At 44.5% G+C, this 12,446-nt stretch overlaps 1 protein-coding gene across 1 annotated transcript in view; it reads left to right on the top strand.

Annotated features, from left to right (window-relative positions):
- Positions 1 to 534: 534 nt before the first annotated feature.
- The window catches only part of LOC129835121 (alpha-1,6-mannosylglycoprotein 6-beta-N-acetylglucosaminyltransferase B-like), a 143,270-nt gene continuing 131,358 nt past the window's right edge, over positions 535 to 12,446 (top strand). Inside the window, exons 1-2 of the mRNA XM_055900518.1 lie at positions 535 to 1,552; positions 7,168 to 7,280. Of these exons, the coding sequence (XP_055756493.1) occupies positions 1,485 to 1,552; positions 7,168 to 7,280 (181 nt within the window). The 5' untranslated portion in view covers positions 535 to 1,484. The remainder of the gene's footprint in view (positions 1,553 to 7,167; positions 7,281 to 12,446) is intronic.

Raw genomic sequence — 12,446 nt, 5'->3', positions numbered from 1 at the left:
GCTCTCACTGACTCGCTCTGTGCTGATTTCTGCTCCACTGCACCAGTGATTCAGAGAGCTGGAAAGTGTGATGGGACTTGTGATGTGTCTGAATAGGATTTTCTCTCCTGTTTGGTGTTTTTTTTCATACCCCGGCCCATTCCAGGCCCACAGGGAATGTGCAGAGTAGTCTTATAGCTTATTGTGTGTCAGATTCAATTCTGATGATAGTTTCACGTTCAGCGGTTTGAGAAGCTTAACGACTTACTGTATCTTCCCTGGATGAAATGCCACAAATTCAGTGTCAGTTTACAGGTTTCTAGTTAATCAAACCACTAACTTCTTACCTTAATAGAGGACAACTCAGTGAATTATGGATGCATATATAAACACCTTTACCAATGAAGCAACATTGCAGTATAATATAAGGGAATGTCGTTATTATGAAGCGAATCCATGTTCGCCGTTCAAGTGACCGCTGGGTGTCACTGTTGCATGCGAATCGATGTAGAGTTTGGTCGCTGTCCATGGTCCTGAAATAGACAGCGACAGCTATAACGGAGGGTGAACATCTCCGCTGCTGGATGGACTATCAGCGTAGCATTTCTTTGAAGAGACATTGGAATATGAGTAGTTTACAAAAATATTTGTTTTGAAAGAGCTACCGGACAAATAGTTTTTACAATATGCAATATTATAAAATTACCAATGCAAGGCATGGTAACGAAATTGTCTATTTTTGCACAATAATTATCTAAGTCAACAAAACTTGAATTGATATTAAATGTTACTGTGGCACAATGTGTCTTAAACAAAAACCATAGATGGCGCTATAACGAAACGTGTGCTTAAGGTAGCAGCCTAACTATCAAACGCACCTCAATTTCTCAACCCTCCCGAACCAGACACCCAAAAGCACTCGCGTGGAAAGGAGGTTGAGTAAAGCCCCCAAAGGATACGGGGGACAAACGCTCTAACGCGCATTAGTTCGTTGCTTTCTTCAGAGAGAAAAGGCACCCAATAGACTTCGTTCTCTGAGTGTCCAGCAGTACATATTGGGGACAGGGATTTTGGAGACCAAGTTGCAGAGAAATCAACTGATTCGGTCTACATTTTCTTCCACATCTGCTTTGAGGAATGCTGCTCTATTACGCGACAAACCAGACCATATCGTTCCAGTTACCCGGACAATCTGCAGCGACTAAAATCGAGCATTTTTATTTATTTGCAAAGTGACATAAAGCAATCTAAATCGTAGGATTAAAAACAGACTTCGCTCAGATTTCAAGAAGTCAGAACTCTGGTTTAAGATACTGTTCGCGGATCCAATTAAACGAAAACTTAAGGATCAAATCTTACATCTGACTATTTTCTCGGAGTTGAACCCCTAAAACGCTGAATCCCTAAAACGCAGGCGGCGTGCAGCAGTTTCAGCACCTAGTCGAGGCCCAGGTTGCGAGGTTAACGATGTCGGGGGTCGCTTGTTTGGTTGCGTGTTTTGGGAAATGATTACTGGCAACATCGACGGTAAAATAATGGTTAGAAGATGGCTTGTGACGTTCAAACCTTTCAGGTAAGAGACGATTAATGTGTAGCCTAATATTTCCACTCTCGGCTTTGGTATTCATTTATAACACCCGGCATATGAATATATTGTCATGGAATAGCACATTTCTTTTTAAAAGCCCAACCTATAATTGTTATTCAACTTAAAGGTTATTTGTCATTTAACCTAATTAATGACGAGAATTAATGTATTGAATGACCAGCATGTCTATAGGCTACACCTAATCCCTGACCATATTTATATTGCAATAAACGGATAAATTGGCAGCTGTACGTGTGCCTGCATGGGAGTTTTCATCAACCATCCTGCATGCGCGTGAGTGTGTTTGGTGATCTGTTGACGGAGTCTCCCGACAACACCAGCTGTTTTTCTCCTCCTCTAACAGAGAAACGAGATTAAATTAGAGATTACGTTCTGTGTTCACAGCTGTATCCGTATGTCAACAGTAAGCGCGTAAAGCGCATTATCAACCTAGCGAGCTAACGAGCGGTAATAAGATGCTCATCGCTTGGTTTGCTTCATTAGCATGGCACCATATTCCCAAATGGCACCATATTCCCTATATAGTGGACTACTTTTGACCAGGGCCTACACACAATACCCTATAATGTCAAAATTGAGTCATGTTTTTCGATACATCTAGTCATTACACAGATACAAGCGTCTTTCCTAACTCAGTTGCCGGAGAGAGGAAATACACCGTTCAGGGATTTCACCATGAGGCCAATGGTGACTTTAAAACTGTTAGAGTTTATGGCTGTGATAGGAGAAAACTGGGGATAGATCAACAACACTGTATTTACTCCACAATACTAACGTTAACTCAGTGAAAATAACGCATCCTGTTTACAACAAGGCACTGAAGTAATACAGCAAACCATTTGGCAAAGCAATTGACTTTACTGAGTACCACTCTCCATATTTTCAAGCATAGTGATGGCTGCGAATATTATGGGCATGCTTGTAGTGGTTAAACCCCTTAACAGGCCGAGACAACGGAGAAAATCCGGGTGCACTACAGAAGGATGACAGACCGTGACAGACTGACTTTTTATTCCAATGGTTAACATGTATAAAATACCCCCATCATATCTACAGTACAGTGCCTTCAGAAAGTATTCACACCCCTTGACTTATTCTACATTTTGTTGTGTTGCAGCTTGAATTCAAAATGTATTAAATACAATTTGTTCGCCCATCTACACACAATACTTCATAATGACAAAGTGCAAAACATAGTTTTTGACATTTTTGCTAACTTGTGCAAATTAAATACAGAAATGGCTCGTTTACATAAGTATTCACATCCCTCAGTCAATACTTTGTAGAAGCACCGTTGGCAGCGATTACAGCTGTGAGTCTTTACGGGTACGTCTCTAAGAGCTTTCCACACCTGGATTGTGCAACATTAGCCCATTATTATTATTTTTTGTTCTTCAAGCTCTGCCAAATTGGTTGTTGATCATTTCTAAACAACCATTTTCAGGTTCTGCCATATATTTGAAGTAGATTTAAGTCTAAACTGTAATTCGGTCACTCAGGAACATGTACTGTCTTCTTTTTAAGCATTTCAGTATAGATTTGGCCTTGTGTTTTAGGTTATTGTCCTGTTGAAAAATGTATTAATCTCCCAGTGCCTGGTGGAAAGCAGACTGAAGCAGGTTTTCCTCTAGGATTTGACCTGTGCTTAACTCCATTCCGTTAATTTTTTATTCTGAGAAACGCCCCAGTCCTTAACATTGATATAAATTCTCCATTCTGTCAAAAAAATGATGTTTTTATAAACCCCTATAATTTTCTCTGGTTCAAAGGCTTTGACCTCAACTCCTAGTGTGCAGATTTGACGTTCAATCAGGCTGCATTTAGATTACACTACGATCAGAGCCGACTGCAGGCAATCAGATTATCAACATTTTGATGCTATATTTCTAATTCTATAAAATATATGCAACAAATTTTCCACCAACAGGTTTTTGTGTCAATGCAACACACAACCAATGAAACAAAGTATATCAACTTCGGGCACTTCAATATCACTCCAACACCACACTAAATAGACTGTCAATCTAGACAAACAGAAAACACATCCCCCCTTACTCAGTATCGAAGGCTTGGTTTGACAATCTCCGAATGGCGTTCAATTTTTTTGTGTTTTGTAACGGATGTCTCTTTCCATTCATCAATTGGCCACTGCACATTTTGGATTAATATATATTATTTTTATTTGTCGTTTAAAAAATACATATATACACAAAGATAAAAAAATAAAATAACTTTTTTGTATAAAGATAAGCATTATATTGTTAGATTATAGGAGTAACTCTGGTAGGCCTGAAACAGTCTTCCTCACCTCAAGTTCAACTGTCGGAGTCAGTTGGAGCGCCGTGGCGCACTGCCTTCATATCATAGGCCTGCAGTAGCTAAGCTTAATAATAGCCACACCATACCTTCACAAGGTTTGGTTTCTAAACTTTATTAGGGTAATAACAAAAGTATGTAAAGCCATTGCTTATGGGGAATATACGAGCAGAAGAGTAAATGTAAACCAGGGAAAAAATAAACTACCCTCAAAAGACCAATTAGTGGTAAAAATATCAGAATTGGTCTGCCTCTGTGAACTAGCCTACATTCAAAACAAATCATGAAAAAAATCGTTATACCGAGGGCAATCCTAATTGTCCCATTAACATCAGTAACAATGAGCGTAAGCGGAAGACTGCAGGAAAAACAGCCTACCAAATTATTCGAAAACAGTCTGCTGAGCACCAAACAACCCAACCGCCGGTTCACTTCAATCAACCCGGGGTGCGAGATCTGATAAGAGCAGGTACGTGTGGCAAGCCAATTAGGAGCTAGCGGATCTGTGCGTCTGATCCAATTACCCGACCCAAGCATTTACCTTAAGCATTTTAATTAGAGAGGAGTCCGGCAGGCCCTGTGTCTAATCCTCCTTTATTATCACTCCTCTATCCCCCCAGGCCTTCTATCACCCTCAGGTCCTCTATCACCCTCACGGAGGGGCTTTGAAATAGGGATAAACAATAAGGGAGGAAAGATGGAATCGATCGCACTGAGACGGGACTGGGGCGCAGTGCTTTGACAGACATGCCACTCCGAAGCACACATAATTGAAAAGAACACTGCATCTCCATGCAGAAGCATTAGGGACACGTACGCGCGCCCATGGCAAAGCATACTTATGCATACACACGCACACACATTACACACACACACACACACACACTCCATATGGCCCTGTTCAGGATTATAGAGCCCGAAGAAGCCCAAAGGTCACAGGGAGAAGTTTGGGAAATGAGGGATTAGAAAGAGAAGTTGACTTTAGCCCTTTGCTTTTTCCATTTAATCAGCTCCTGTTCCCTCTGAGTTTGGCTGCGTCCACATAGTATTACGTTGCTGTCCTTATCCCCTTATTTCCCTTAGTTTACTCACTGAAAGGAAAGAAATGGATTGGTAGAAGCAGCATGGTCGGAATGATTTGGTATCAGATACATCAAACGCATGGTTTCCAGCTGTTTGATGCCGTTCCATTTGCTCCGCTCCTACCATTATAATGAGCCGTTCTCCCAGCAGCCTCCACTGTTAACGACTGTACCTATCTATGGTCAGTGGCCCAAAGGAAAGGGAAAAGAAAATGAAGTCATTCAACAGTACTAGGACGTACCCCACAACTCTATGACTTTCTCAAATAGCTTCGTGACCAGATGGTCATAGCCAGGTAAATAATCCCAATCCCAGTTAGGATTTCTGGACGATAATCCAAGATACACCCTGCTGTAATCAAACCTTCCTCCACCCCCCCCCCCTCGCCAGATCAAAAAAAGATGTTATAGGATTCAAATCTGTTCCAGGATTCGGCTCTCCGCTCCGCCAGACAGCGATTGAATCATTCAGACGTGCTGCACAGTATGCTGGAGCAGATGGATGTCATATTTCAATATTTCCCAATGTTCCAGTTTCCTGGGAGGAAAAAAGATATCTACGTCAGTAATGAATGTCTCCATGCTGTTCGTTCTAGATAGGGAAACCACAAAAATATCAGCCTACCTCAGGTTCTTATCCTGTCATTATGCTCTCTGTCTAAATCAGGGGTTTCTAAACCTTTTTCGCTCAGGCCCCCACCTTCCAGCATTGGGGAACATCCTGAGCCCCCCCCCCCTTTGGGTGCACACTCCTATTTGTATATGCACAAGCACTGTTCATGACACAAACTGTTCATACCCATTTTGCAGGTTTTAAAGTTTATTTCCTGCAATTCTACACATTTGTTTCATGGGGCGAAGACAAAATATGGAATTTCTAAAGCTCACTTTCTATAAATCTTGCCATGTCTAATGTGTGTTCATGTGATATTTGAGTGACTCGAACATTACAAAAAAATCTATGGGGTAAAAAACATTAGTTGATATGGGCTGGTTGATCTGGACAATTCTGCCAAGTTATACATGGCTCTCTAGGGTATGCAATGACCGACATGACAAGAGGAAAACTGATGATGCAATACTCAATTTCAAAATTGTACCTTTCGCGTTCCACAATCACAAGAGTAACTCGAAAGCCAGATTGAGCACCCCCCCCCCCCCCCCCCCCCGCCGTTCTTTATCACTCTTGACAGCATCGTTCTACATTCAATATCTTGCAATTATCCCAGTATGTTAAATCTGAACTCACATGCCAATGTTGTTTACTGTTCATGGAGTGTGTCAAAACTTTCACCGAATCCAGCGTGCCAGCAAACTCCACTCGCTCGGCTTCAGAGTCAAGCAACAGTATGAATTATTCAATCATTTGTCTCGCTATTGTGAGTCCTAGCTTTCCACTGCTGGCACGGCGACAAAAGCATACAGTATGTGGCTAGCACTGCATAAGTTGCTACTGTACGTACTATAACGGTCCAATGCACTTGCTCTGAGAATACATAAATATAGAGGCATACTGTATCTGGCTGTGTAAACATGCACATTTTAAAGTAGTGGTGGGTAGAGACGGTTGTTTATCTACTGTAGCGTACCCTACATACAGGGATGTCGAGGTAGATTGAAGCGTGGGTAAAGTATACTCCTCTCCTCCCCTACTCACTGTCATACTCCGTTACAGAATGTGCCAGCCAGCCAGCAGCGTTCGTTTAGCCCCGTGGGAAATGAAGGAGGAAGCCTCCTCTTTATCTCTGGTGTGCGTGACACAATACATCAATTATAGGTATTTTGGAAGGAGCTGCTTGTCCCTAATTGGGGAACCTGAGGATGCCTGGATGGGGTGCCAGTTAGCAGGGGGATGGAGACGGGAACTAAAATGGCCCCTGACGTTTTGACTTGAATTTCCTCAGCTGGGCCGGTCTAATTGCCTGTGTTTCCTAATGTCTGTTCTTTACTGTGCTGCTGTCCGTCATCTGTTTTCTGACTGTTCCTTTCTTCTCTTCCTCCCTCCGTCCTCTCTCGTCATACTTCTCTCTTCTCGTCAACAATCTTTCACTCTCCTCCCTCCCGCACTCTTTCATCACTTCTCTCCCAATCTCTCTCCTTCTCCTCCCTATTTTCGTCCAATGCGTTCTCTCTCCTCTCCCTCTCCCTCTCTCTTGTCTTCCCTCCCATCCCTCCATCCAGGATATTTGTGGTGGGGATCGGCTTCTTCAGCCTGTGTTTTCTAATGACTTCCCTGGGGGGCCAGTTCTCAGCCAAGAGGCTTGGGGACTCCCCCTTCACCATCCGGACAGAAGGTAGAGAAAACACTATTTGTGTGAGTGTGTGTGTGTGTCGCTGACCCTATCTAAGTGAGGCTGTGGGGTTTGTCTATTAGGGGTTGTCTAGTCAGAGGGAGCTGTGGGGTTTGTCTATTAGGGGTTGTCTAGTCAGAGGGAGCTGTGGGGTTGGTCTATTAAGGGTTGTCTAGTCAGAGGGAGATGTGGGGTTTGTCTATTTGGGGTTGTCTAGTCAGAGGGAGCTGTGGGGTTTGTCTATTAGGGGTTGTCTAGTCAGAGGGAGCTGTGGGATTTGTCTATTAGGGGTTGTCTAGTCAGAGGGAGCTGTGGGGTTTGTCTATTTGGGGTTGTCTAGTCAGAGGGAGCTGTGGGGTTTGTCTATTAGGGGTTGTCTAGTCAGAGGGAGCTGCGGGGTTTGTCTATTTGGGGTTGTATAGTCAGAGGGAGCTGTGGGGTTTGTCTATTAGGGGTTGTCTAGTCAGAGGGAGCTGCGGGGTTTGTCTATTTGGGGTTGTATAGTCAGAGGGAGCTGTGGGGTTTGTCTATTAGGGGTTGTCTAGTCAGAGGGAGCTGTGGGGTTTGTCTATTAGGGGTTGTCTAGTCAGAGGGAGCTGTGGGGTTTGTCTATTAGGGGTTGTCTAGTCAGAGGGAGCTGTGGGGTTTGTCTATTAGGGGTTGTCTAGTCAGTGGGAGCTGTGGGTGTGGTGTTACTGTAGGTCACACAGAAACACCATTACTCCTACCCTGTGGCACTGCACACAAAAGAGACATATCCCTGTATGAGTGCAGTGTGGTGTACTGCATTGCTTCTAAGGGAGCATTGGTCTGCATACACACTGCAGCAAGATCGAAGGCAGACTCACTCACATCAGCACTTATCGTATGTACAGTAACCCTGGCGAATCATCAGGGGTCTGGTAAGTGTCTACTGAAGGCTGTTGTGAGGGGCTGAGGCTCTGAAGGCTGCATACTGCCGCTTAATATCTCACCACAGAAATCTCATTATCACATTGACCGACTGCAGACGTCACATGACCTCGACTGAGGCCTGCAGGCCAATGACGGGACGGGAAAGAGCTGTGTCGAATCCCACCATCTCCTACTCTACGAGGTGTGAACTGTGAAGTCAGGGATAGGTCCTCTCTGGCGAGCAGCTGTCCCGCCACTGCCTGAGTAAAAAACAAGAGGCGATTTAGGTCCTTTAGCCGAGGATGAACAACTCAAGGGAGGATAATCTGATGTAAAGCCCTTCTAACTCTGAGAGGATGTTGTAGTGTTGAAGTGTCTGTGTCTGTGTCTGTGTCTGTGTCTGTGTCTGTGTGTGTGTGTGTGTGAGCACACTTGATTAATTAACCACTCATGCGCTGTTGCCTGGGGAGACATCTGGACTGAGCTCATTAAGCGATGCCGAGTGTCCAACCTATAAGTTTACCACTGGAGTTTGTGTGTGTGTGTGTGTGCCAGATGAATTGGCAGAAAATAAATGGGGTGACAGCAGCAATGTGGGACAAGATGGAGAAGAGAGAGATGGAGAGCTGGTTCCATCTGCTCTCTCTAAGTCAGCCCTGGAAACAAGTGGCCCTTTAATTCTGCCGGCGAGAACCACCTGCAGAACCACTGGTCTAGCTAAGACACACAAGCACGCGGACACACACACACGCAATTGCACTCACACACTTTGTGTCAGTGGTCTCTGTAATGTTATTTTTGTTCAAAGACCTCAAAGCTTATTTTGACTGAGTACACGTCCACCCTCAGCTCTGGTGTCGAGAGAATAACGCCTTGTTACCGCTCTTCCTGAGGCGATTCAAGGTGAAAGAAAAGTGCTAGTCCAAAACATCGGAGCTTCCAAATCTTTGCACAAAAATACTATTACAGAGTGTGACTAGCATTAGTCTGTCACCTTGAATCGCCTCAGGAAGAGCGGTAACAAGGGGCTATTCTCTAGAACACCAGAGGTGAGGGTGGAAGTGTACTCAGTCCAAAATAAGCTTTTTTTTCCCACATCGTACATAGAGAAACCTTGTGAAACCTCGAGTATATCCTCATATATGCTGATAGTCCATTGTTGTACACAGATACTTACCCACTCAAACGACAGGAGAGCTTTGTTACCAGAGCAGCGCTGATGTCTGATGTTCTCAATGTGGGGGTATAAGTAGAATCCCTATTCCCTTGTTACAGCGACAGTCTCCTCTTCTCCTCTCGCTTCCATGGATTATCAGCTTTCACTTGCCTTGCCTCACTGGGCTCTGCTGAAATCCGCTCTCTCCAGCCCCGCGTGTTAGACGCACTGAGTCAACCAGCCCAGCGTGTTACAGACGCACTGAGTCAACCCTGCCCTGCGTGTTACAGATGCACTGAGTCAACCCGCTCTGCGTGTTAGACGCACTGAGTCAACATCCCTGCGTGTTACAGACAGAGAAAATAATCAAGTGAATGAGGAAACGAGAGAATGGTGGAGGGATAGAGAATGGAGGAGGGATAGAGAATGGAGGAGGGATAGAGAATGGATGAGGGATAGAGGAGGGATAGAGAATGGAGGAGGGATAGAGAATGGAGGAGAGATAGAGAATGGAGGAGGGATAGAGAATGGAGGAGGGATAGAGAATGGATGAGGGCTCGAGAATGGAGGAATTACTGTAGACTGTTAGAGGGATGAATTGAGAGATCTGCATTTAAAATGAATTTCTACAAAAACTAGAAAAGAGAGGATGGAGACTGCATAAAGAAAGGGAGTAATTAGACGCAAATGACAGAGAGAGAAGAGTAAGAAGAAGAAAGAGGAATATTTCATGAATATAAGTAAGAACCTGTTTGGAAAAGACTGGATCAAAGGCAGTTCCCTATAGAACCCATTTCTGCCCTGCAGTTTACAGTGATAACAAGGCAACAGTCTCTTATGCCCCAAACCGCCATGTTTCACTTTCAGTGCTATATTTGTCTAAGAGCTAGCTCACTCCGTGTATATTGTCTCCCTCGTGGGACAAAGAGCTACAGCCCTCCTCCCTGAGTTCGTGCCTGCATCCCAAATTGCACCCTATCCCCTATTTAGTGCACTACTTTTGTCCAGGGCATATGCGGCCCTGGTCAAAAGTAGTGGGCTATATAAGGGAATAGGGTGCCGTCTGGGAGGCAGACTCTGTCTCTACAGATTAATGTAATAGCTCCCTATGTGGCTAAGGAGATGGAGCGGGTCCCAGTACCAGCCAGAACCAGAGCTGTTTGACTAAAGAGTCTACTGTGTGCTATCATATCAATAACTAAAGAGTCATTGTAATGATAGCACAGAGTATCGTTGTTATGATAGGGCTTACAGCAATTGACTTGTCATGTGGGACAAGGGGATGAGACACATTGTGTACCTGACCAATAGATGGGGAGATCACTGTCAATGGAGAAGTGAAAAGGTGCTGCTTTAACATGTGAAGACTGTGAGGAAGGACACTGTAGTCCATTATCAGTAACCATTATCATTGGTTATCCACATTGCACAGAGAGAGAGTTGAAGGCCGAGAAAGTGGTGCTCTACCATTTGAGAATACAGTGGTGATAAAGACATGTGTAGAAGCTCGAGCTTTTTATCATCGTTCGTACACTAGAAACGTGAGGCCATTTGAAAGCCATCCTCTTCTCTTGGCGAGGTGGTGATTGGCATGCACCGTTAACACCGGTTCCCCTCGCCCTCCGTGCTCTCTACATGTTTCATACATGTTGTTTATCAGTGCGATCGACTATCTCCCCCCCCCCCCCCCCCCCCCCTTAGCGCCTTTCCCCATCAGCGTGTGTCGAGCAAATCTCGCATGACAATATCGTGCTATAGCCTCCACAGGAAGTACAATCACGGGGGGGGGGGGGGCAGCAGCATCAGCAGCACTTCCTGCTTCGCTTCAGGCCAGTTTAGCTGGCATGGAGTGTATGGTACATGACTGTATATATTTGGAGGTGAATTGTAATAAAGTAGATTGGATAGAGACTCAGGAGGCATTTGGTTGAATACTAATTATATTTGTAATGTGCAGATCCACAGGCTACATAGTATGCGTCTGATTGCACCGTGTAATATAGATCATGAAGATAGCCTCGAGTTCTTCCATATTCTGCAGATGTCTGCGTCCTGTGAGCTGTTACTAACCGGTTCGGTGGACAATTGGGATGTAGCCCCAGGAAAGTCATTGCGTTCTGCCAAGAGCAAAATGTTCTGCACTTCAGTTGAGCACTTCTGCCTCGACATGTACACCAATCCCTCGCTGTATAACTACGGTAAACCTATTGCCTCTCTTTGCAATCACCAGCTTGCCAACATTTGCCTCCAATCTGTTTCCCTGAAACCGCAGCCCATCCACAGTGCCAGAAGGTGCATGCTAAGGGGGAAAATATATCCTCTCTCAACAGGCCTATACTCCTGTGGCATAAGCACCATTCCCCTCTCGCTCTTAATGAGGAATTTCCATGCAAAACCTTATCTCGTATTCGTTCCGTACTAGCAAGGTGACTGCAACGCTATAGCCGCCTCAATTACCTTGTCAACTGCACAACGCACATCCAGCTTTGTCCATAGGTTGCTAGCTCATCGCTTCTCCCCCTAAGCCGGTTATCCCCCCCCCCCCCCCCCAGTTCTGATACCCCGTAGTATTCACTATAGGGCTTACCACTGATACACTAGTAGTCTTCAGACTTCTCTGATGGCTGTCGGTGGGAAGCTACTGACACCACACTATATCGTGTTTTCGAGAAAAGTAGGGAAAAAACATCCATTCTTGGTTGTCGTTACTGGCCCGGGCTGATAAAGTCCAGGAGCTTACCTACCGAGGCATAACTCAGATTAGTTGTTCACCCCTCCCCTCTTCTTCTCTCGTTCACTCGGAGATGAATACATTAATCAATCGCCTGGAGTGAGACTGAATACTAATTGTGAGACGAACAGCTACAGCTGCTAGCACTGCTGAGGTATTCATTATGACTTTTTTCCCTTTTTTCCCTTCGTTATCTTTCACTGTGCTGTCGGTGTCGAAGACTGCTCACCGCGGGCCCTCGCAGCCAGAAGAATGCTCCCTGCCTTTGTTTGAAAGAGACAGTAATGATCGCTCTGAGGCAAGAGGAATTCATTTATTTGACACAGATATTTTTTACTTTTTAAAATGTAACATTTATTTAACTAGGCAAGTCAGTTAAGAACAAATT

This window comes from Salvelinus fontinalis, chromosome 3 (assembly GCF_029448725.1).
Source record: "Salvelinus fontinalis isolate EN_2023a chromosome 3, ASM2944872v1, whole genome shotgun sequence".
Taxonomy (NCBI): Eukaryota; Metazoa; Chordata; class Actinopteri; order Salmoniformes; family Salmonidae; genus Salvelinus; species Salvelinus fontinalis.
Note: the sequence above shows the minus strand (reverse complement) of the source record. Positions and strands in the feature narration are given on the sequence as shown.